Here is a 27142-nt window from a genome sequence, read left to right as displayed (position 1 = left end):
GTTCTACCAGTAATTGTGTGACTGCTTCTTAATGGAGTCCAAAAGAGTTTCCTCTTTGGGAAGTGTGAGCTAATACACCCACAGAGGAGTGATTAGGAACACAGGATATTTATACTAGATGGGAAATGCTGGGAAACAGAGATTTTATATCAATACCCAGAGGCGAGATGTGGGCAGCTGATGATGTGCAAAAGAACATATAGATCTGAAGTATTTCCTGTTAATGATGATGATGGATTTATCATATCATGTTAGAAGTCTAGGATAGCAATACATGAAATATATATATATATATACACATGTTATATATAAAATATAAAAAATTATATATATATGAATAGTCTGTCTGTTACCACCTCAATCTGTGACTGTCTCATTAGTCTAGGACCATGGTGTGTCTGTACATTAGGTTAGTCCCCACAAACACAAGTTATATAAGACCCATGGGGGAGGGAGGAAGCCAGTCATGTGTGTTTAAGAACGCCTTTCCACTTCTGCTGCTTACACACACCCTGGCAACTGCAGTGAGGAAGCTGTAACCTCAGCAGCATCTCTGACTCCTGCCGGTGGCAGGCAGATTAGAAGGATCCAATGTGTGCCTGAGTCTCTTGTTATTTAACTAAATACACCCCCATGTATTTAGAAGACGTTCTAGCTGTAGGGGAATTAACTTGCACCACCAGCAGTACTTGAGTAGAAAGCTAAAATAGCCTAGTTTTATTCCACAGTCTCTTGATTTTTTGCAGAAGGAATCCTAGCGGAGCAAACTGCTCTCTTTGTCTTGCGTCAACCCTCTGGGTTTGCTCAGCCACCCCCAGCACTGGGCAAATGGGTGGAAATTTCAGAGAAGAGAGGCAAGAGGTGACCCTAGGCTACAACCTGGATCCTGGTTGTGTATTCATACGTCTCTCCGTCACAGACCATGGCCTCCCCCCGCCCCGCCCCCGTGCTCTGGAGAGAGAGTGATCGAAAGTCGAGGCCAGTCGTTGGTAATCTAGGGGTTTCTAAGCAGAGTCAGACACCTTCCCTCTTTCCTCCCTGCCCAAGGCCGGAGCTGAGCAGAAGTTTCCTCGGACCCCAACCTGAGGATTCCTGCTGCTTCCCAGCAACCTAGCCTTGACCATTTCCAAGGGGGTTGGTTACCTAGCATACTACGACCCCAGCGAAAGGGGACACCCCCGTGCCACTGTCCTTCGCCTTGCCTTCTGACTGTGCTGCAGCGCACACTTTCTGTTCTTGGTCCTTGTCTCTGTTTAGCAGTCATTCCTTCTGGACAGGCCCAGGGGAGCCGCCGGAGGGGAAGCCTTCGATCCGCGCTTCTGAGAACTTGAGCGAGAACGCATCACCTTTACCTGGAGGGCTTCCTTAAAACAGATTGCTGGCCCTCGCCCCGAGCGTCCCTACTTACCTAGCTTTGGGGTAGAGCCCTACATTTTGCATTTCTAACAAGTTCCTAGGAGCTCCCGCCAGTCCGGGACCACTTTGAGAACCACCGCCTTGGATAAAAGAAGGCGCAGCGGCGTGAGCTTCCTCTCTTCCTTCCCTGCCTCCGCGCTCCGTCCGCGCTTCATGCCATTGTCCCTTCTCCGCGGCCCCTGTATTCTCAAGGTCTCACTTCTGCCCGCGTTCTGAGCGGCTGGAGGGTAGTTAGATTCCCGCCCATCTGCCCCTCTCCCCGCCTCCCCCTCCCCCGCCCCCCACCGCGCGCTGCTTTGTTCCCCCCGCTTCTACTGTCTTCTCCAGCACGAATGCTGCCGGCTGCACGCCCTCTCTCCGGTGTGAATTATTCACCCTCTTCCCCTACTCCTCGCATTGAGTGCAACCTTCTCCGCAACTTAACCCGGGCGGGGGGCTGGCGGCTCACCCCCGCGCTCCGCGGCCCAGGGGGGCTCCGCCGCGCGCCGGCTCCAGCCCGAGGCGCAGGGGCCCTTCGCGCGCCGGCCCTGCGCGCAGACCCTAGCTGGCCCCGGCTCCTGGGCGTGGGGCAGGGCGGGTGGCGCCTGCTCTCGAGTGGAGCTTCGGGCGCCCAAGCCCGGAGGGGGGCGGTAGCAGCGTCAGGTGGCTGCTCTGCGTCCCCGCGCGCCGCCCAGCCGGTCCCCGCTCGGCGCTCAGCCTCGGCCGGCGCGGGAGCCGACCGACGCCTCCGCCCTGAAGCCGCGTCTCCGCGAGCAGCCGGGGCTCGGGACCCCGGCGGCGGGAGCTGAGATGTGACCGTCCGACTGACTGCCCGCGGCTGCCTCCGGCAACCCGCTCGCTTCTCGCTTCCTCGCCCGCCCCGCGGCCCCAGTGGACGGCGAACGTTTGTCGGGATCTCCGGGGAGACCGGAGCGGCCGCCGGGCGCACAGCCCCGGCTGAAGTTGGGCTCCGCTGGGCAGCCGCGATCCGGCCGCGCGGGAGGGGTGGGCGCCGGGGCGGGGGGCGGAGGGCTCCGCGGACGGGTCCGGAGCTGGACTGAGAGGGACCGGCGGAGCGAGGGCTTGAGGTGACTCTTCCCGCCCCCCGGCCCCGGGGCGCGGGGCAGCGGGAGAAATGCTGAGTCCGCGCCCGGGCGAGCGGCGCCGCGGCAGCAGCCTCAGCAGCAGCATCAGCACCGGCACCGGCGGGACAGCGACAGCGGGGGCGGCGCAGGCGCACTGTGCCCCGCGGAGCCTGCAGTTCCCGAGCCCCGTGTGCGGCACCGCCACAGTCTGGGCAGCGGCGGCCGGGGGAGCGCTACTACCATGAACTGCCTGGTCCTCCTCCCCAGAGCTGCTCATCCGGGTCGGGCTGGAGACACAGTCAGGGGACCCCGTCGCCGCCGCCGCGCCCCCTCTTCTTTCGGCTCGATCTTCTCCTGCACCTTTTCCTCCTCTTCCTCCACCTTCTCGTCCTGCATCCCCCCCTCCCCCGCCGCGGATCCTGGCCGCCGCTCTCCAGACCCAGGATGCCGGGGGGCAAGAGAGGGCTGGTGGCACCGCAGAACACATTTTTGGAGAACATCGTCAGGCGCTCCAGTGGTAAGAAGAGTTGCAGTTCAGAACACCCCCACCTCCATCCTGCCCACGCGCGCCCCCCGTCCTCCCCATCCCATCCCTCTCCTAAGGGGGAGGGGGGTGCAGACAGCCCTACCTGGTGGCTTCAGTTACGAGTTGGCCCTGGTGTGGGGCGGGGAGCAGAATAAGGTGGTGGAGGAAAGTTAGTTGCATCCCCTCTCCAAGACATACTCACCTCGCTCCCACCTGTCCAGAGCCCAGAACGGGAGGAAGGGAAGGCAGAGCTGGTAGGGTGTAGGTTCACCTGGAGAATAAAGTTGAGTTTTGCTTTGATGAGGAATGCATTTCTTATTCACCCTTTCCCCACATTTTTCCCCCCAAGAGGACTTCAGGGATTGATCAAATTCTTAGAGTTAATCTTAGTGGAAGGCTTTCCCTCAAGTTGGGAATGGCTGTGAAAGTGGCTACTTAATAAGATTTAAGTCTCTGGAATGGCTTTTGGGCCCAATGAGCATCGCCGAAAGGACCCTTGTGCTGGGAAGAGTAGCTGGAGTTGAACCTAATTGAGTCAGTACTTGAAAAAATGGGAAGGCAATTACTGTGGTTAAGTTCCTGTTTAAAGTTTCTTTATTTAAATTTTTTTCATTATGCATTAGTCTGTATTAGTCTATATGATATATTTGATTTGACTTGAAGATGAGAAATGTAAAAGGGAAGCAATACATCTGTGCTTTAAAAGTAACTGGGGAAAGAATTTTTAAAAATGCCATCCCACTTTGCTACTGATTGTAAGGTTTTCTTGCCTTAAAGAGCCTTTAAAATGCCAAGCATTTATAAATTCATTTCCTCCAAGATATTCTGAATAGGGATCATTATATAGTTCACATTTTAAGACCTTATAAACTTTGCATGTTACTGAACTCTACATCTTTCATGTCTTTTTAATTCTTTTATATAATTTCCAATTTTATAAGCAAGATATGTGAAGTATCCTTTGAAATTTTTTTCTTCAGAGGCCTGTTATTTTATTTTTGAGATCTCTTATTTGGAGACTTATGAGAAAGATATTTTGGTGTATTAATTATAGTAGAGCAATGGAAATACTCTATGCACTTCCATAATTCCTTGTTTGCTCATTCATTGAAACAATATTTATTTGGGTGCCATATACAACAGACACTCTCTGGAGTCCTTTGGATAAAAGAAATGGTAGAGACACTTCTTTTCTCAAGAAGCCCTCTGCCTAGTAGCTGAGAGAGGGTCACACTAAAAAAAATATATATATATATATATATATATATATATATATATATATATATATATTTATGCTTACCCTGAATTGGTTGACTAGATTATACTAATTCTTAGATTAGGATCTCTTCTAAAACTAAGCTTGCAAATATTTCCCCTGATTTTGGGACTATCTATATTTAGTGTACCAAGGTATTTTTCATAAATCTCTGATATGATATTTGGCTTTAATTTGAAGCTTGTGACTTTATTTCTTTCACTTTGGTCAACACCTGGTATTATACAAGCCTAGAACAGACTTTTTAGTTGAAAAAGTAGCTAAATAGTCTTAGTCTAATTTTAAAAACTATAATATTTTTAGCCATTCCAGTGTGATTTCAATGTGTTTTTGATTTTTTAATGATAATATAAAATACAAATTCACAATGGTAGGCAATTTCTATGTTTATTTATACATTACCTTTACGGGTATTAAGTGAAGATCTAGAGTACAAGGGTATGTTACTATTAAAATAACCCGTTTGGGAAATTTAAAGGTTACTGGGATCAACTATTTAAGATACAAACATTTTATTTCAGGTTTCTTATCTTCTTGGGTTATTTCAACTCCATGCAATTTGGTCTGTGAGAGAACTTTTCACTGAAGGCCTTACAAAATAAAACCCATAGACCTTCTGTTCCTCTACATGATAACCAGAAAGAAGATGAGAATTCCTTGGCTGAAATTTACTAATAAAGCATCTTTGGTCAAAACTTCTTCTATAGATTGGAACTATGAGCCAGTTTTTAGAATATCTTTTATTGAAGATATCCTAGGAAATTAAGACTTTACCCTAATGTGACTTAGAAATATCTGCTTATGCTGGTTATTCTATTTTATATTTACCATCCAAATTAATGAATGTCTTATCTTTTTGACACTTCATGTATGTAATTGCTTCATTGGTTTAATGTTTCTTTCCATGAATAGAAACACCACATGCAAATGAAAATTTATCTGTTTTGGCATTTAAAATATCACTTCTCATTGCTTATGGCTAGCTTTTAATGCCACTGCTCAAAACTCTGAGCCTTGTTTGAAATGTGTTGGTCATGTGAGGTAAGTATATGTGCACGTGTAGGTAGTAGAAACTAGAAAGTCTCAGTACTACTTTTACAGGAAGAACCCCAGAAATTGAGAATTATAGTATTAAATTGGTCTGCACATTCATGTGGGAGTATCCCACAGTTGTTGCCATTTCTATATAATTTGGCAGAGAAATAGAAAAATTCATTCTGAGAAATTGTTTAATTGAGACTAACAGAGAAAATTCCCTTCAGGATTCTCACAGATGGATGAGGTTTGTCACAGTGAAGATTTCATTATTCACTAACTTAACCACATTGAAAGTGAAGTGTTGGCAGAGCTTTAGTGGAAAAGAAAGAAAGTGAAGAAAGATAGGCTGGGGTTGCCTATTTACCTTTACACCATGAAATGCTTCTCCTTCTGATACAGCATCATTTTCTTCTTAGGAGAAGATCAGATCTTTTAGTGAGTGTCATATGAAATAGAAATTTATACAGAGAGATGTACACAAATAAACATACAGACAGCTATCTACCCAGATACAAAGATGGAGGTACTGGGAAAAACTCTCTGTCTCTGTCTCTGTCTCTGTCTGTCTCTCTCTCTCTCACACACACACAAGAGCAAAAGGGAGATGTGGAAAGTAACAGAAATACAGAAAGAGATGCAAAAAGGGAGGGATATCATATTTGAAAGAGGATTGGACACAAAGAAAAAACATCAGGCACTTATTTGTCCATGGATATTACCAATGAACTGAAATCTCAGCCAATTAGACATCAGAGAACTTCTTGATGATGTGGAACAAAAGAGCACAAAGTGTGGTCTATTTGGATGTAGCTTTTAAGTGGGAGAACTTCCTAATAAAGTTCCTAACTCTTCAGTTGCAATTCCTCAGATGAACAGTGCTGTATTCTGTGCCCTGTAGTAGCACTAGCTGCTGCTTGCTGTTACTTTACACCTCTTGAGACTGGATTTTTATTTTCCTTGTTTGGTTGACTCAGTCTGATGTGGAGAAGCATTTAAAATTGTTACTAGTGATTCAAAGTCTATAAAACAAAATAATGAAGGGCATTGAGTAGATTGGATACAAACATACTTTATGGCCGAATCCCCAAATGGTACAAGTAGGGAATTCCTCTTTTTAGTTTTAAGATAAAGGACAAGATCAGTTTTAGATAAATAAAAGTAATTACAGTAATTCTTAACATGTGATTCTAGTAGTTATGGTCTAAGAAGTGTAAAGGTCAATGTATAGGTATAATAGCAAGGTTTAGATACATTTTTGGCCAGGAGGTTCAAAATAAGTTGCGAGGAATGGAAAGTTTGGGAACTATGTGATGAGTTCATTACATCTGTGAAATATCTCATAGAGGGCCTTAGCCCAAAGTGCTTGTTGACTGAATTGGAGTCTGGCACATTATTAGGCTATCTTCCCTTATTTAAATTTCCATTACTGATGCAAACTATTCATCAGTGTACATTGGGCTGTCGGGAGAAGTAAACCTGTGAGTAGAGGGTAAATACCTGAAAGAAAGCAAGAATATGTAAGAGTTATAGGTGAGATTTTAGATTCAAACAGAACAAAACAACACAAAACATTTCCAAGGCCCTCAACTGGACTATGTCTTTGGGTAGCACATTTTATTTGTATTTTGTTTTTAATTCCTTAACAAATAGGCAGAATTGATTAGTTTCCATGACAGTGAACTAGGTTGCCATTTTGAAATATTATACACACCAAATTTAATATCCTTTTATTATAATTTGGTTATTGTTTTTTAATATTTTAAACATTTATGAAAAACTGGAAATGTTTTTCTCTTTAGAGGAAAAAAAAGGACTCAGGAAAACAGAAAAGGTAGTATTTTTTCAACCACTTACCCTGCAAGAGAAGAAGTTCAATATACTCAATTTTCCATTAGCTTGAGATATTTATGTTGTATAAGCACTTTCTTGACTCAGTCATCTTTTACAGGAAAATTAAAAAAAATTGCTTATAATTAACGTTTATAAAAACAGATCTTAAAGGGGAACCTATAGGAGAAGAAATAGAGAACTAGTTATTTAAAAATAAAACAAAAAAGTATAATACCTTTTTAGTAGTATCCGATGTAATAGAAATGGTGAAAATATGATTTTTTTTGGTATAAAGTTCTTGATATTTTTTCTTGAAAGATTTTCTTTCACATGTAAGCTGCTACTGAGGAAACAGTGATAGAACCACACAGTGTTTGAAGCCTTGGTTAGCCCAGGTCTTACAATGTATCACTTTTACTTTTAATACATCAAAGATGTTGACATTATACTGATCACTTCCTAAATTATATTTATAAATAAACCAGCAGATTGTCTCTTGCTCTAGAGCCCACACTGTGTTATGTAATAAATAGCAATGCTTTTCTGACCAGAACACTGCTTATCCCAGTTCACCTTTGCCTTCACTAGAAATTGTCCTCTTTGGCTATCTTTTGTATGATTTCAGAAGTAAGGTATGTAAGAACCCCATGTACCCAGCTGCCATCCTTTTAATACTCTACTGAAAAAGCCATGTAAGACACTATATTTTTTAATAGAAGAAAGTAGCTATGAATATTTTAATTGTCAGTGACTGAGTAGACTTCCAACAAGAAATCCTTTGGTTCAGTTAATATTTGTGTTATACTTCCATTGTTAATGACTGTTTGCTAGCATGGAGGAACAATACTTCTATGTTCTCCAGAGACTGGCCTAGGAAAAGGTTGTATTGTTCTCCAAAGCTCTGTAAATAGTATTTACCACAAGAGGTCACTATAGGTTCTGGCACAGGTGAACCAAGTAGTGCATATTTTCCTTTTTTCTATTTCAGTGATTTTCCTCCAGTTTGATTGGAGGTTAAAATCAATGTAGTTAGTTGTTAATCTTGGAAAAAATATTTAAAATAGAAGACGTATAGGGAAGTGGAATGAAAAAAACGTATTCATTTCTTTTAATTATTACAGTTTTATTTTAGTTGATGGCGACCAACATTTTGTGACTAAATAAATTGGATATTAATAAAAACAATTTATGTAAAGAAATATATTTAAATATATTTTAGACTAGCATAATATTTACTTTATCAGATAAACAAAATTTTATTGTAATAAGCCATTTCAGTGTGGTGGTGATATATATATGAAATACAGAGTTTTGCCATATAAAATATGCCAGAAAATGCCATATAAATAGTGTCCATATATATTGTCTATTTCAACAAAGTTTTTCTTCTACCAGATGTCTTGATGTAACTCATTAAATCAGTGAAGTAAAGTCATATCCTGACAGTGCTTTGATTTTTTAAAAATTGATTTATTCATAAGAGACACAGAAAGAGAGGCAGAGACATAGGCAGAGGGAGAAGCAGGCTGCATGCAGGGAGCCAGATGCGGGACTCCATCACGGGACTCCAGGATCACACCCTGAGCCGAAGGCGCATGCTTTTAACCACTGAGCCACCCAGGCGTCCCCAGTGCTTTGACTTTATTGCAAAATAGTTCACAGATTTATAGCTATTTTCCTGGGATATTATATGATTCTAGTATTTTCGTGTTATCCAAACTTTTTACATGAAATACAATACTTGATCAGATATTCTCTGAAGTTCTCCAAACTTAGTAAACTTTCCCCTGAGTGTGGTTAGAGATATTACTTTAAGAGGTTTTGTTTCTTATCAACCAGCAAGTTTGAATCTGGTTTCAGGATTTTTTTCCTTTTTGGTAGGGTTAGAAACCAAATATTGGGAGATGCTTTAAAATGTCCCAAACAAAATTAGTTTTAATTAGAAAAATTAAAATATTCCATATAGCACCTTTATGAATAAAAGAGATATGCTGTGAAATCGTATAAGCATGAATAACAAATCACAATTCAAACCAGTATTATTATTGTGGAAATTGAAGTAGTTTGATGTGCTGTAAGAAATGGACTTTCATAAAAAATTTTCCTTTACCAATAGCACAGTAGAATTTTAAAAAAATCCTATTTCATGTTCTTGTCACACATACACAAAATAAAAAGAAACTATGTGAGGTGATGAATATGTTAATTAACTTGATTGTGATAATCATCCCACTGCGTATGCATTTATGAAACTATCAAGTTGTATACTTGACTACATACAATTTTTGCCAATTATAGCTCAATAACGCTAAAAAAATCCTCATTGTGTTTCACCAAATACTTTAGCTTAATACTATATGGCATGACTCCCGATCTTCACTAAGAAATGACTAAAAAAATCATGTAAATATTTTCATTTTATAAAATATTTAATTTAATATTGGAAATGCTTAATCTTGGAATATTTGATTGAATGGTGGAAATGATAATATTGTCACATAAATCAGTGTGTATTTTAGACATTATTTTAGTTTTTGGTTATATGTGGTACTATTACTAATAAAGAGAAATCTTTGTATCTATTTTATTTATTTATTTATTTATTTATTTATTTATTTATTTATTTTAAATTTTTTATTTATTTATGATAGGCACACAGTGAGAGAGAGAGAGGCAGAGACACAGGCAAAGGGAGAAGCAGGCTCCATGCACCGGGAGCCTGACATGGGATTCGATCCCGGGTCTCCAGGATCGCGCCCTGGGCCAAAGGCAGGCGCCAAACCGCTGCGCCACCCAGGGATCCCCTGTATCTATTTTAGATAGTAGTTTTGTGATACATTAAGTTTTCACATGGAAAAGATAAAAAAATTAATTAAAGAGCAAAGAAAAAAAAACTTAGGAAGAGCAGTTGAAAAGCTATTTGAAATTTTATTGAAACATATTTTTTTGTTTCTAAGGGTCTGCTCCCATTAAAGAAATATAAATCCTAAGTACCAAGTCCTATTGATTTCAAAAGTTTTGGAGCTTGAGATCTGAGTTTAGGTGCACAGCTACAGCAGTTCCTAGAGGTAATGACATATAATTAGAAAGTCATGAACATGTTGCATGAACTATGCTCGTTAACCATAATGGTCATACCTCACATATATTCTACATCTTCCACTGTCAAGAGTGCATAGCACCAAGTACTAGTTGAATAAATGTTTTTTTTGATTTTGTCTCCTAAATTGAACAAGTATATAATTGGATTTTTCCCAAAACAGTGCTGATTAAATCTATAATGTAAGCTTGTATAAGTGATTACATAGTTTAAAATATTAAGTCAATGGGTATATCTGAAAGCGGAAGTTGCATTGAATGGGGCAAATCACATGGGACTCATGAGAGAATGAGAGGTGAACACTAAGTGATCTCACACTCATCTATTCCAACTTGATATACAGTTAAAATATTTTCTACTCCTTTTGTTTTTTTCTCTAAGGGTTGAAAAGCTAGACTATTTTATATAAGAAAGAACTGATAGAAAGTTGTAGATTCTAGTTAAAATTTTTTAAAAAATAATTTCACAGTCAGGAGATGGCACGTTTTATCATTGGGAATCAATCCTTACCAGTTTAAGTATCTTCTGAGTGAGATTTGCCTTGAGAAGCAGCTTGCAGTTCTGTACAGTATCCCACAGAAGACAGAAAATGGATTTTGGCTTTTTAGAGATGGCAGGGCCAGCCTCAGATCTCCAAGTTTGACAGAAAATCAAACAACTTACTTGGATTGAGGGGAGAAGTTAATCTTTATCTTAATCTCTTCTGTCTGCTGGCATATTTTTTATTCAGAGGTAACTTAAAGCACAATAAGGTTATTTTCATATATTTATACATTGAGAAAATAGAGAAACTCTGCAGAAGGGGTTAAATGGTCCCAGAATAAAGTCCCCTAAAAATGGACCCCCTCCTTTTGCTTGACCCTTATACTCTTTTTAGTTAATAATTCATTAATGAAACAAATTTATCGAGTGCCTCCTATGTGCTAGGTACAGATGAAAGCACTGAGGATGCATAATAAACACAACAATAAAAAATATATATATATTTTTCTGTGAGGGGCAGTGTAAGCATTGGTTAGAAGGCATAGGTTCTGCAGGCTTGCATGAGAGTCTTGGGTCTAATGCTTACTAGCTCCATGACTTACTTATTCGTACCTTGTTTTCTCCTCTGTAAAAGACAAGTAATAAGAGTACCTGGCTTATGGTGTTGGGAGTGAGGATTAAATGAGGTAATACATACAAAGTACTGACAGTGTCTGGCATATAACAAATACATCAATATCAGTGTTTTTAACTAACAGGAATAACTTTATTGTCAGATATTTAAATCTTTGAATGCACCATCTGTAGTCGATGTCTTTAATTCTTGGTCACTATTTCTTTTTGTGACTCTTTCAAATGACTTATGTCTGTACCATAATGTCAAAATGTCCTAGAAGATTACAAATGAGCATTCTTGTGAATCCAAAGGCCTTTTTTATTTGTCCATATTTTTCTAACTTTGCAGGGTTTGAGACTATGCTCCGCTACCATCTCCACACACTTGTCTTTCATGACTTTGCACTTTTTCTGGCCCTTTTTCCTAGTTTCACTTTCTATTCCTTTCCTATTCCCTTTCTCTTCTCTTCCTGCCCTGTCCCTCCCTTCTCCTCCTTTCCCCTCTCCTGAAGAATAAACAGTCTTCCAGGTTCAAACTTTAAGCATTTTTCTTACACATCTTCACCCTCCTTTTCCAAGCAAGCTTGTCCTCTGTCATAGTTTAAACTTTATCCTCTCTGTGCCCTACTTCTGTGTTTCCGATGGCCTACAGCATTTCTCTTCTTGTATTTCTCACAAGTAATCTAAACCCCAGTTGCAGCCAGAATTGAATTTATTATTAGTTTTGGCTTCAAACAAACTCACTTACTTTGCTATTTCTCCATCTCTGTCAAAGGTGTCTTTAATATTTTAGACTTTTAGCGGGATGAGACCTGTAAGTTATTAGAGAACAAATTCATGGTTGCCAGACGGAAGGGGGTTGGAAGGATGGGCAGAATGGGTAAAGGGGAGTGGGAGATAAATAGGCTTCTAGTTATAGAATGAATAAGTCATGGGAATAAAAGTTACAAGCATAAGGAATATAGTTAATGGCATTGTAACATGCCATGTTACATGGTGACTGATGGTAGCCACACTTGTGGGCATAGCATTAACTTATAGTGAGTCTGAACCACTATATTGTACATCTGAAACTAGTGCAACATTGTGTGTAAGCTACACTCAAAAAAAATTAAATTTTGGTCTTTTAGTCTAGAAATCTGAGGGTCTTCTTTGGCTTCCCACTCAGTATAATATTGCTTTTGCTTCCTAACCAGGTTATCAATCCTTGGAGGTAAAAATTTTGCCATATACTTCTTTGGTACCCCCTATAAATGCTGTGTGCAGAGTAAGTAAATTCATGCCGGTTGACGATACTGATTGATGTCAGGGCATGAAACATATTCACAACTGACATCATATGCAGCCAACGTATGTAAATACGATGGTCCAAATAAAGAATTATAGGTGGAAAAAAAAAGAGCTGCTTTGTTAACTGGGCTCAGAAACAAAATATTTTATCTTTGTGTGAGGAATGAAAGTACATTGTCCTTATTCATTTCTAAAGCAGTCTTTCTCTCTCCTAGAGCAACCACAGTCAAAGTAAGCGGGCAATCTTTCTGAGACTCTCTGGGGGCATTTCTAAGGCTCAGAGAACAGAATTCTTCACAGAGCAAAGGCATTTGTCTTGATGACACAGACTACTGTCCTGGCTGTAGCCCCTACCCACGGTGAAACACTGGGCCTCTCTAGGATTTTAAGTGCCACCTTGCAAGTCAGTGGAAAGACTCAGCAGAGTCATAAATGTAGTGGATCTTTCCCTGTACCTCATCATAGTAAAAGCTTACTAAATATTCACTTTTTCCTATTTTATCTAGATAAGTAAGGTAAAGTAGGGGAGATTTTCTTTATGTTTTTTTTTTTTTTTTTTAACTTGAAGAGACCAAAGAATTAAGTCATTGTCATTTTAAGTCATAAATTGATGAATATGAGCTTAAAGCATTTGTACTCATTTGACCAAAGGCTTACTTATTTGGAGAAAACCACAAAACCCCAAACAAACACCATTCCTTCCTCCAACAAATAACTACTATTTAGGGCCAAAAAAACATCAGTTCTCTTTAGCTCAGTAGCTGGCAGTGCTTGCTGAGGCTGAAGAAGGCAGAAATGTCAGCCTCTCTGTAACTGGCCCAGTGAAATCTGGCCAAAGGAGAGAAATGAATTGAATTTGTGATCTGTATTTTTCCCTTGCACAATTAGCTCTTATGCATAGATAGTAGAAAAAAGCATAGAACCATGCTTTAGAAAATTAGATTGTAAATGCATTCAGAAAAGCTCACTTCTGTATTTCTACCAGGTGTGCAAGTTGGTCTCACCTTTTAATTGGAATTCTTCATTAGTTATCTAGCCATTACTGTTGATGGTCTTAAAAAGTTAACTCCAAAGAAAATATATAATCCCTTCAGAACAGATGCAGATCATTTGTAAAACCAAGGTTTGTTTATTTGTAGGATTGAAAGATGCTTAAACATTAAGTATGTAGTACTTCCCCCCAATAACCACTTTTTGTTTGATTTAGCTTTTATCCAAGATTATATAATTAGCAAATATTTTATGGATTTAGGTATTTTAAGAAATTTCACTGTAATAAAATTCAGTAAAAGTTTGTCATCATCTACATCAGGGTGAAGGTTTTCTGTTATATTCCAAGACTACGTAACTGTTACTGCAGTTACATTTTGCTTCTAATAATTCTGACCAGTTACTCTTTAGAAACCCATCTTCTCAAGAGCAAAATACCAACTATTATAAGTAGAAATTTTGAATTGTTGAATATTCTTTTTGGGTGTGTGGAGAAATACTTTCTCTAACAAAATTACTATTATTCTTTTCATTAGAATTTCAGAAATATATGTTAAAGAATCATGCATTTTGAACCACTTTGTCTAGTTGGAAAAACGTTGAAATTAATGCCATCAAAGAAACACAGAAACTTAAAAATGTACCTTTGATCTTGAAGGAGATGAAAAGTGGAGGCATATTTTTATCTTTGATGACAGCTGAACAAGTTTGAATAAATTAACAGATATTTTTTGCATATTTCAAACTCCCACAGTGATGGTCTGCTTAATGTTGCCAATATTATTATATAATAATTAGTCTCATTGTCGAATGTACAAAGATTATGTGTCTACACACACATGCTATCTTGCCATAGAGCTGTAGGGTAAAGGTGTATTTGTAAAAACAGAAAAGATACCAGCCTCAGCCTTATATTCTGTTATTGCATAGTGGAAGTGAGCAATGCGTCTACCAGAAATCAATATTGTGAATGTGGGTATGACATATAAGTTATTTATGCTTTTGTTTGGCCATCTGTGCCAGAATTTTATTTAACCTAAATAACATGTGCTATATGTGCTTCAAGGGATTGTTTTGCTGTTACTGTTATATGCAGCTTAAATATATCTATAGATATCACTCACCCAGAAGACAAGTTTAAAAAATAATATAGATCCCATGATTTAAATTTACAAGTTTCCAGAGTGCAGGGAAGTCTGCTCAGGGACACCTGATTTTTTTTTTTTAATACAGAATTGTCGGGGATCCCTGGGTGGCTCAGCGGTTTAGCACCTGCCTTTGGCCCAGGGCGCAATCCTGGAGTCCCGGGATCGAGTCCCCCGTCGGGCTCCCGGCATGGAGCCTGCTTCTCTCTCTGCCTGTGTCTCTGCCTCTCTCCCTCTCTCTATGTCTATCATGAATAAATAAATAAAATCTTTTAAAAATATATAGAATTGTCAGTTCTTTGAAGAAAACTACCTAGCATGGTCCTTATCTATAATTCTTGACAATATTTAGCATTGTTCTAATAATTGTTGATTATATGACTTTAAATAGGAATCAAAATTTTTATATTTGATTCGATCATTCAACAAACACTTGTGATAAACAAATAGACATGGTCTTGACCGCAGCTTTGTAACATAACTTGAAATCCAGAATTATGATGTCCCCAATTTTGTTTTTCTTTTTCAGGATTGCTTTGGCCATTTTGGGGTCTTTTGTGACTACACGCAAATTATAGGATTGTTTGTTCTAACTCTCTGAAAAATGCTGGGAATATTTTGATAAGAATTATATTAAATGTATAGATTGCTTTGGGTAGTATAGACATTTTGACAATGTTTATTCTTCCAATCCATGAACATGAAATGCTTTTCCATTTCTTTGAGGTCACTGATTTTTGGAACATATGTTCTTTAACTCTTTGAATCAAAAGATTTGGAAGGTGAGGTGCAACTTGGAGCTATGAGTACCTTTGCTCAGCCCTTCTTCACAGAGGCCCAGGGGATCTGGAGAGCAGCTTGAAATGGCTCTCAGCTAGCTTCCTGACCTTCCACCTGCACTGAACATCTTTTTTGGAGGAATTCTGTCCTGGGATTGTAAGGCTTTCAGAATAACAGTGCTGATTTCTGGGTGGTGTTCTTGTCCAAAGATAAGACTAAATGAACATAATCAGAGAGAAAATCCTGTAAGTTGTCCCCAGAGGCAACTCCTGACCTTGGAAAAACTATGTATTAGTGAAAGTGTTTCATTCAGTGTTTCTGGATTCTTTTTCTAAAGTGCTTTCCCGTTCTCACCCCCACTTGATATTTTCTCTCTTCCTTAGTACTCTAGAATTCTTTCATGTGTCTCATCACTTCCTAAAATATCTGAAAACTCTGTGCTAGTGCTCTGAAATTCATCTCTCTATGGTACTTGCATGAAAAAGTTGAGGGAAGAGGGAAGGAGGGAAACTGAGAGTGTGTGTTAATCCCCCAAAAGGTGTTTCAACTTGTTAATGTCCATAGAATTTCTAGACTACAGAAGGGTATAGTTTTCATAAAAACAAAACAAAACAAAATCTGTCTAATCATGCCAGATACAGATTGTGTTGGAGCAGCTCAAAGGAAAACACTTTTTCCTGGAATTGCTGTAGGAAGGGAAGCAACATCTCCCATGCTTTTATATTGTCATTGACCAAATATAGCTTTCTTCTTCAAGAGATTTTTATCAGTCAGGACTATTGATCTCATAATTTGTATATGATCTTCTTTAAGAATGGGATTAATACGAGTGGCATAGACTACGGTTATTTTCCAATTTTATCTGAAAAAATGGCTCTTTAAAGAGGAACTGCTTCCTTTATATTCAGACAAAGCAAAACAAAAGCTTAGATAGCAACCCAGAAATATACTGTGATAGCATAGAAAATCTTAGACAGTGAGGCCTGGCTGTGTGTTTGTCTCCCAGCACTCCTTTCTTGTGTGCATGGAGTCCTTCACCTTTCCATGGCCTGCTTTCCCATCCATGAAAAGAAAGAAAGAATGTATAAGATGAGTGCATTCATGGGCTTGAGACTCATCCTGACAATCTCGTTAAAATGCAGGTTCTGATTTGTGAGGTCTATGGCGGGTCCCAGAGTCTGCATTGCTAGCAATCTTACAGGTGGTACTGGTCCGCACTTTGAGTAGCAAAGTACTATGTCAGTTTCCCAAACCTGGGTGAGTATGGAATTTTCCTTCAGACACTGTATTTTTGTGTTCCATCCTGAGGGAGTCTATTTAGTGCATCTGCATTAGAATTTAGAAATCTGTATTTTTGACATTTTTGACACTCGTGACAGGATTCTATTGCAGCCATCAGTATTTGGGGATTAATGCAGCAGATTAGTCCTTCTCCACTCTGGCTGCACATTAGAACCACTTCAGAAGATTTAAAAACAAGTACTGATGACTGGATCTCACCCCAGACCCATTAAAACAGAATCTTTGAGGGGTGAGGCCTAGAATGAGTAACTCCTGGGGCCTCTTCCAATTCCCTTCAGTCTCCATCCCAATTAAATGGGTAGTCAAAACTGAGAGAAACTCATAATGATTCCTACTGGGCCATTTTGAATCAGGGTCTTGTGATTTATTTTTTTTTACCTTCTAACCTTTGAAGGAAGAGAGCTAGATTGGCCTCAGTTCTATCTCTGAGAAAATACTGGATGGTCTTGAAAGAATAGGAGATGTTTCAGGACTTAGCTTCTTGTAGAGATTCAGTTAAGACTCTGCTCATGTATGGGACACTGGGATGGCTCAGTCGGTTAAGCATCAGACTCTTGCTTTCACTCAGGTCATGATCCCAGGGTCCTGAAATGGAGCCTCCCATCAGCCCCATGCTAAGCGCAGAGTCTACTTGTCCCTCTCCCTCTGCTCCTCCAGTTTTTTTTTTTTCTCTCTCTCTCAAATAAACAAATCTTAAAAAAAAAAAAAAAAAAGAATCTGCTTGTGTAGAATTACAGCTTTTGAAATGTACTGGACTGCTAACACTGAGTAGGGGTAATAACCTGATTCTTAAGCCTCTCATGCAGGAATGTACTATGTATTTGAATCATTTGGACAGGAAATGTATACAGACATCTTCAAGGACTTAAACAGTCTGGATCCCCAAGAAGGTTGAATTTTCCAGAATTCATGGCTCTTGGTGTGCTAAGAACCGTGAGGACAAATCAGAACTGATTTCTCTGTCAAGATTGATTGATGAATGTCTTAATCTACTTGGGCTACCTTAACAAAATAGCATAAATTGAGTGGCTTCTAAACAACAGAAATTATTTCTCACAATTCTGGAAGTTGAAAGTCCAAGATCAAGGTGCCAGGACAGTTGGGTTCTGGTGAGAACCCTTTCCTGGTTGTGGACAGCTGGCTTCTTGTGTCCTCACATGGTGGAGAGCAGAACAGAGGAAGCAAACTGTCTTGTGACTGTTATAGGGAAACTAATCCTATTCATGAGGGACGTTACCCTCATGACCTCATTGAATCTTAACCATATCCCAAAGGCTCTACCTCCCAGTGCCTTCACATGAAAGGTTGGGTTTCAACATATGAATTTTGGGAGGACACAAATATTCAGTTCAGAACAATGAGGATGGTGGTGGTCACCAAGAATTCTCGGCAATTTCCTTAACAGCTTTGTGTTTCCAAAACTTCTGAACTGGTCTCACTTTAAAGATTTGCAAGTCATCTCCTTTGCAGGGAAGTTATCTCTCAGTAGGCAGACTGCTTTTCCCCACCATGTTTTAAAGCCAAAGGAAATTAAAATTTTCCAGGAAACAATTTTAATTAATTTGCTATCCTGTTCTTAATGTTTGTTAATAATATCAGATTTCACATTCACTGAAACAGTAATTTTCATGACTATAGGGAAATGGAACAGTTGTATGAATATTTCAAATACACAAATTGTGTGTCAGTTAACAGACAAATATCCAAAAGAAGATCCTGGAAAGTTTAATATTTACCAGTTTTCATCTAATTTAGCCTTTGACATGAAAAGGAAATCTGTTTCCCCTTCTTTTGTGCCTCCCCTTCTTCTCAATATTTTATTTTGTAGTTTAGCTTTCAGTGACAAATACAGTTTCATAGGTTTTGGTTTGCAGGATCAACATTTGAATATTTGTGTTTTTTTCTAGTTCTTTGCTTGTATATACATTTACAGAACTCACACGTAGAAAGCTCTCTCTGCATATATGACATAGTTTTCAAGACTCTTGTACATAATAAATAATAAATTATTAGTTTATAAAGGCTTTTTGCTCCAGTAGTTGATTTATAAAGATTTTGCTTGCATTACTCTATTTCATCTCCATAAATTACCCAGAGTGGTAGGTATTAGTTTCTCCAGTTTGTATGTGAGGAAACCAATAACCTAATTAAAACTCCCTAGGCTTTTCAGAGTAGCTCCCTTGGGAATATTGAGAGGGGAATCCAAGTACAGGCAGAAAGTTTGGGGACAGGGCTTTTTGTGATAATTTGATTGTTATGAATATTTACCAGTTGATAACTTGTTATATGAAGTCCCTGGTGCTGTGGCTAATTTTCTCAATTATGGTTTTATAAAACATTCAGAAATGATAAAGCAGTTCTTACGCTCCTCCATAAACTCAGAGCACATATTGCTAATGCGCAGTTGTTAGGACTTTGAGGTAAGGACTAGTGAACATGCGGTTACTTCACTCTCTGATGGTCTAAATGAATAAAATCAAACTTGAAGCATAAAGATGAGTGGACACCACATTTTCTAGACTATTTGCTTAATCTTTGAGTTGATTTAAAAACTCTCTTTTGAGTTGCTAGGTCTGATTGAACCTGTGAGCAAATACTCTAGTATGTAGCTAGCAAATTTCTGAATAGTCTGTATTCTATGATTATTGGCTAAAATCAATACATATTTTGAAAAATGAGATTTATTTTAACTTTGGTGTCCCCCCCCCCGCCCCCCGCACAACTCTGTCTCAAAGCTAATATGAGAATTAATCCTCCCTGCAGGGAGTTGCTTTAGGACTTCTTCAAAAAAGACACAATTTCACCTAGAAAAAGTTGGAATTTGCAAATATCTCAGTAAAGAATTAGAATTTAGGGAACCTATATTCTAGATGCTGCTCCTGGGGAATCTGGGCTTGGTGAGTCTCTGACTTATTGCAGAATGGAGTTGTTTTCCAGATTAGAGAAAACAGGTGACATCTGTCCCAATGCCTAGCACAGAGTGTGGGTTCTGTTGCTTTAATTTTGTTATTATATACAGTTACTAGAGTATAAGTGAAATAATATATCAGCAATAAATAAATAATCATAGTTAGGCCCTACTGAGCTGGAGTCTTAATTTTCTCATTGTAGAGTTATTGAAAATGGTATGATGGGAGCAGTTCAATATCTTTAATAGCAAAATTAACTAGGAACAATTAGAGCTCCTGCTCCAAATCCTAACAAATGTCTGCTTATGACAGAGGAAGGTCTGCAAGACTTTGGAGATGGTTAGGATGTTGTGAAATATAACCCTTACTTTGGGGATAAAATTGATTTAATGAGTCTTGACCAGCACACCAAAAAATTGAAGTAGAATAAAAAAGGAGGACATCTCATGTAGTAAGTATTGTCTGATAATTTTTTTAAGTTGTGTATTTGTGTAGGTACATGTGTGTGCCTGTGCAAACATATTTTGAGATACTATATAAAATTGATTTCTTACTATGAGTTTCAACTTAAAAAAAGTTTGAAAACACTGGTTTGCTTAGTTTCTGGGGGAGAGGAAGCCTCCTTCAGTATGGCCTTTTATGTTTACATTCGTTCTTTTTTAGAACATTTGCGTCCTATTTCCTGGGATACAGACAATTATTTCAGTCAATAAATAATTACTATATTACAACTCTCGTAGGTACGGTAGGGATAAAATTCATAATCTCAGGGACTATATTAGCTAAGAAATTAAAAGTAGCTTATATGAAGTATTTAGAGAGGCATTGCATACTAAATTTCATGATATCAATTATATAAAGAGATCTCTGCAGAATACATTAATTCATTTATTTATTGATATAATCAACCAACAAGCAAGCATGTACTATGTGCCAGGCAACGTATTAGGTATAGGGGGATTAAATGGGACCAAATGAGTATATTTTCTGTCCTTATAGAGCTTACAGCCCAGCAGGCAGATATGCATTCATCATATAACACGAACATATAAAAAAAACCAACACGAACATATATAGAATTGTAACTGCATTAAAGTCTGTGAGGAAGAGGTGCATCATGTATAAAATTATTAGGTATGACCTGATCAGAAAGAAGGTCAGGAAACAATACAGAGGTCGTGACAATTAGATCTAAATAACTGCAAGTGTCAATCAGATAAGTAAGGAAATGAATGGTGTTCAGGCAGAGAGAATGGCAAGTTATAAGATCCTACGTTGGGAAAGAGCTTGAAGCTGACAAAAACATAAGAAAAATTTGACTGTGGTTGATTTGACAGACTTTGTTCTGATCCCTAGCACCATAGATTAGCTTTGCCTGTATTTAAACTTTATATGAATGAAATTAAAGCTTCTGGCTTCTTTCAATCATTATGTTTATCAGATTCATCCATATAATTGCATGTATGAGTAGTTTGTTCCATTTTAGACCTGAGTAGCTTTTCTTGTATGAATATGTCACAATTTTTAATCCATTCTCTTATTGATGGATATTTACATTGTTTTCAGCTCTTATGAATAAATCTGATGTGAACATTTTTTTACAAGTCTTTTTGTTAACATATGTTTTCATTTCACTTGAGTAAATGCCTAAGAGTGAAATTTCTGGGTCATAGCTAAATATTTAACTCTACAAGAAACTATTTTTCAAAGTGATCGTTCCATTTTATATCCTCATTAGTATTTTATAAAGAGTTTCAGTTTTTTGCATTCTCATCAACATTTTGTATTGTTAACCTTTATAGCCACTCTAGTGGTTGAGGAATGATATGTCATTGTGCATTTACTTTGTATTTCCCAGATGCCTGATGGTAATGAGCATATTATTCTTGTGGTTAATGGACATTGTATATCTTTTGTGTGATGTCTGTCGAATTATTTGCCCATTTTGTTCCTTGGTTCATTTATTATTTTTTTTGTAGGATATTTTTTAGTATATTCTGGATAGGGGTTCTTTCTCAGAGAGCTGTAGTGTAAATTTTTTTTTCAGAAAAAAATACTTTTTTAAAAATAAATTTTTCAGTGGATTTTCTTTTCTTTTTTTTTTTTGACAATGTCCTTTAATGAGCAGCTGATTTTAATTTGATGATATCTAATTTATTTATCAACATTTTCTTTTATGGGGCTTGCTATATGAGTCTTATCTAAGAAATTTTTGTCTTTCTTAAAGTGGCAAAGATTTTATTATCCTGTCTTTAAGAATATTTTATTTTGCATTAATATAGCTACATTTGCTTTCTTATGCTTAGTGTTTATGTAATACATTTCCCCATGCTTTCGCTTTTGACTTATCTATGTCTTTATACTTTGAATGTCTTTCTTAGAAATAGTAGACTATCAGTTTCTTTTCTTTGTTTTAAAATCCAGTCTGAAAATTTTTGTTTTTTAATTAGTCTATTTATTCCATTTACATTTAATGTAATGCTTAGTATGGTTAGATTTAGGACAGCCATCCCATGGTTTACTTAGTGTTTTTTTTTTTTTTTAAGATGTATTTATTTATTCTAGAGAGAGAAAGAGAGAGAGAGAGAGAGAGTGAGAGCATAGGGGGTGGGAGCAAATGGAGAGGGAGAGAATCTCAAGCAGACTCCCACTGAGTGTGGAGCCCAATGTAGGGCTTGATCATGAGACTGTGACCTGAGCTGAAATCAAGAGTCAGATGCTCAATGGACTGAGCCACCCAGGTACCCCCTGTTGTTTGTGTTCCGTTTTTCCCACCAGCTGTTTGTTTTTACTTTCTTGACTTGTGTGTGTGTGTATGTGTGTGTGATGGTCATCATTATTATTATTTTGATTTTTTTCCCTTTCAGTTGAAACACCTACTGAATTTGTTTTATTGTGATTCTGCTGCAGTGAATTCTTCCTGTTTCTGAACATGTCTTTGCTTTACCTTCCATTCTGAAGGATACCTTTGCTCTACATGAAAATCTAGGTGGATAAATATTTTCCTCTCAGTATTTTAAAGATGTCATTTCATTATTTTCTGGTTGTCTTTGTTTTTCATGATTTGTATGCTGTAATTATTATCTCCCCCATCTCATCCCCCCCCCCCCAACATACTTAAATACTTTTTTTGCTTTGGATGTTTAAAAGACTTTTTCCCCCTTATTTCTTATTTTCAGCTTTACTGTTACCCATTTTTCTACTGTCACTTTGTTTGCATTTATCTTCCTTGAGTTTCACTAAACTAAGATCTCTAGGTTGTTTGAAAAATTTTAGTCATCCTTTATCCATATAACATTGATGCCCTATTCAGCCTTTTTTCCCCCCATACTCAATTACCTATGTTTTAGACTGCTTGATATTGTCCTATGGAACATCTTTGAATCTTGTTGTCTTTTTGCTTCAGTTTGGAATAATTTGCATTGATATGTTTTTAAATTGTTCTTTCTTAGTGTTCAATCTACTATTAAACTTATCCAATGGGGATGCCTGGGTGGCTCAGCGGTTAAGCATCTGCCTTCTGCCCAGGGGGTGATCCTGGAGTTCTGGGATCAAGTCCCACATCAGGCTCCCTGCATGGAACCTGCTTCTCTCTGCCTATGTCTCTGCCTCTCTCTCTGGGTCTCTCATGAATAAATAAATAAAATCTTAAAAAAATAACTAAAAAAATAAACCTATCCAATGGATTTTTTATTTCAGAATGTATTATTTACTTATGTGTTCCAATATTGACCTCTCTTTCTATTGCTTATTTTGTCCCTGGACTATCATAATAGTCTTCTGTTTCTTTACATGCCTAATGGTTTTTAAGTGCATAGGGGACACTGTTCATACATTGTAGAGAGCAGGTAGTTAAATTACTGGTGGGTTTCCTTGATTATGATTTTAATTTTTTTTTTTTAAGTGTGAATGTATTTTCTACATTTTTATCTTAGTCCCAGGTTATAACCCATTATCTTGGGACTTGTTTCTTATTCCTAACGCATGGCCTTCTGTGACTTAAATGGAGAGCTTGAGTTATCTACCAAGCTTCTCTAACTTGATAGGACTTGAGCTCAGAAATTTGTCTTTTAGCCATGAGAGTTGGTGAAAATTTTGCTTACCTCTTACCTACTAGTCATTGCTGGAGTAGACAGATATCTTGTAGACTCATTTTGTGCATGCATACTTTAAATCACGGAGAAGAATTTAAGGTACATTTATATATAAATTTATGGCTCTGTTTGTTAAAGGATCTCCCCTTTGACTTCAAGATGCTCTGGCAACCTCAAATTGTGACTTTTGAATGTTTAGTCCCATAAGACTTTTCTTCTTGAGCTCTATCACCAATGAACTGTATAAACTGGAAATTTGCTTTCCAGGAATAGACAGTTAAATGAATATCTTATTTAATGTATCTCTTTTTTTCCCAAGGGTTTGTCCTTTTATTCAGTTTCTGTCTACTTCCAGTTGTTTTTAGTACCTTGAAACAGATTTTTGCCATAATCTGTCCACTGCTTCTAGATTTAGCGTCTATTCTGATAAGTTTAATTGGTCGTTACATATTTATTTTTCTTAACATGTAAGTTTTTTTAGAGTAAAGATATGTTTTATTGATCTTTATTCTATCCCAGAATAGTGCCTTTCACTTAGCAGCTACTTAGCAAATGTTGAATTGCATTGTTATTTTTATGAAGACCAACTTTGAGTCAGGATTTAAACTTAAAGTCTTAAACTCAGAAGTTAATTTTTCTTTTTAGGACACTATTTTGCATATGAATTCAAAGGAGGATTTTTTTTTTTTGATATTTTGAATTTTTTAAGTATAGTATTCCCTTAAATAATTTACTCTTTTCTAATATTGGCTTTTCAATTGAGGTTGATATCAAAAGATACTATTTTTTGTATTATGTTTTTTTTAATTTAAATTCAAGGTAGCTAACATATAGTGTAGTATGGGTCTCAGGAGTAGAATTTAGTGATTTAAGTGATTTATCACTTACATATAACCTCCAGTATTCATCCCAGCAAGTGCCCTCCTTAATGCCCATCACCCATTTCGCCCATCCCCCTACTCACCTCCCCTCCAGCAATCCTTCCTCAATTTGTTCTCTATATTTAAGATTCTCTTAGGGTTTGCCTCCCTCTCTGGTTTGATCTTATTTTATTTTATACCTAAAGGAGAATCACTTCTACATCCAAAATATAAATAAAAAGAGATATTCCTTTATTTATAATAATATTTCCCAAATTCTGTGTAGAAAGTAGTTTAAAATACTATCTTTGAATAATTTCATTTTAGAAAAGGACCCTTCAATGTTTTTAAAATTTTTTTAAAGACTTATTTATTTGAGAGAGAGAACAAGGGGGAAGAGGGGCAGAGCAAGAGAATCTCGAGCAGACTCCCCACTGAATGTAGAGCCCTCTGTGGGGCTCCATCTCATGACACATGAGATCATGAGCTGAGTTGAAACCAGGAGTCAGAAGTTTAACCAGCTGAGCCACCGAGGTGCCCCTCTTCAATGTTATCTTAAATTAGACTTCTCAAGATCAATCTAATGGACCATTTGTCCCCTCATGTCAAAATTATAATGTTATATATAGAATTTTTGGAGCAGTTATACAAATTTGCCTCAATATTATCAAGTTCAGTTTTCTCGTTTAGTGGAGAAGTGACTGTAGCCCTAATTTTAATAAAATAATCTGTTTTGGGGGGAAATTATTATAGTCATTAACGTTTATTTAATATCAACCATACTTGTTTTCATAGCTTAGAATATACTTGAATGGAAAGAGGTATTATAAACTAGCTTCTTTTCAATGGAGTTTTTGTTTGTATGCAAATCTTATACTTATTGCAGATCTCATTTGATAATCATGTTAACTGATTATGTCAATCTCAAGAATAGGCTTTATTATTTGTACCATAACAAACCATAGTTGCATTTGTCTATGAATTTATCTTTTTGTTTACTTGAAAGGAGTACCTTGTTAAATGAAGCTAAAAAAACTTCCTTTTCCTTCTTTCTTCTTTAGAATCGAGTTTCTTACTGGGAAATGCCCAGATTGTGGATTGGCCTGTAGTTTATAGTAATGACGGTTTTTGCAAACTCTCTGGATATCATCGAGCTGACGTCATGCAGAAAAGCAGCACTTGCAGGTAGGTAATAGAACATCTTAGGAATCTTTTCTGAAGTTTAAGTAAATGCTGAATGTGGTTAAAGTCTAAACTTACAGTAGTCCTCCACTTGACCCCGGTTTTGCTTCCCTGTGGCTTTGCTTCCCTGTGGTTTCTACTTCCCTGTGGCTTTGCTTCCCTGTGGTTTCATGCTTCCAGTTGTTTGTTACCCACAGTTAACCACTTCCAGGAGCAGATGCTCCTCCTGGTTGGCTACATCATTCACCTCACTTCATCTCATTTCCTATGAACTGCTATGTTATTTCCTATGAAAATGCTCCGCATTTTCTCATTTTACATCATCAAAAGAAAGGTGAGTACAATACAATAAGATGCTTAGAGAGAGACCACACTCATATAACTTTTATTACAGTATATTGTTATTAATTGTTCTTTTATTATTAGTTATTATTGTTAATCTCTTCCTGTGCCTAACTATAAATTAAACTTTATCATAGGTATGTATATATAGGAAAAAAATAAGTTTATACAGTGTTATGTTCTATCTGAGATTTCAGACACCTATGGGTGGGTGTCTTGGAACGGATCCTCCCCAGGGAAGGGGAAACTCCTGTGCTTAGACTTTTTGTGATATTGGGATTTTCTTATAATAAGAAATATATATTTTGGGGGTGCCTGGTGGCTCAGTCAATTAAGCATCTACCTTCTGCTCAGGTCATGATCCCAGGGTCTTGGGATTGAGCCCCACATCAGTCTCTATGCTCAGTGGGAAGACTGCTTTTCCCTCTCGTCTGCCTGTCCCTCCAAACGCTTGTGCTCTCTCATTCTCTGTCAAACAAATGAATAAAATCTTAAAAAAAAAAAAAAAATATATATATATATATTTATAGTAATGTATATATATATATAATGTGTATATATATATATATATATATATATATATATATATATATATATTTGGGCTTTGATGTAGTTCCTGGCTCCAGTCTTTTAAAACCCTTGGAATTTCCCGATAAGGAAAGATAAGAATGATAAGAATGATAAATGTTCCCCTTTTTTATGTTAATGATGCTGTTTGGAAAGCCCTTAGGTAACCTTAGTTTAAAGGCTCTTGCATCCAGGTGATTGGAGGGTTGAACCTTTCAGTACTCCAGCCCCACAACCTTCTAGCCTCTAGGGAGAGGATGGGCCTGGAGGTTGAATTAATTGCCAATAGTCAAGAATCTAATAAATCATGAGAGCTTCTGAGTTGGTGAAATG

At 37.8% G+C, this 27142-nt stretch overlaps 1 protein-coding gene across 1 annotated transcript in view; it reads left to right on the top strand.

Annotated features, from left to right (window-relative positions):
• Positions 1-2401: 2401 nt before the first annotated feature.
• KCNH5 (potassium voltage-gated channel subfamily H member 5) overlaps positions 2402-27142 on the top strand; it is a 275213-nt gene continuing 250472 nt past the window's right edge. The window contains exons 1-2 of the mRNA XM_077909564.1: positions 2402-2997; positions 25780-25903. Coding sequence (XP_077765690.1) covers positions 2925-2997; positions 25780-25903 — 197 coding nt within the window. The 5' untranslated portion in view covers positions 2402-2924. The remainder of the gene's footprint in view (positions 2998-25779; positions 25904-27142) is intronic.

Source organism: Canis aureus, chromosome 9 (genome assembly GCF_053574225.1).
Source record: "Canis aureus isolate CA01 chromosome 9, VMU_Caureus_v.1.0, whole genome shotgun sequence".
Classification (NCBI taxonomy): Eukaryota; Metazoa; Chordata; class Mammalia; order Carnivora; family Canidae; genus Canis; species Canis aureus.
The sequence above is the reverse complement of the archived record's forward strand: the minus strand, read 5'-3'. Positions and strand labels throughout refer to the sequence as shown.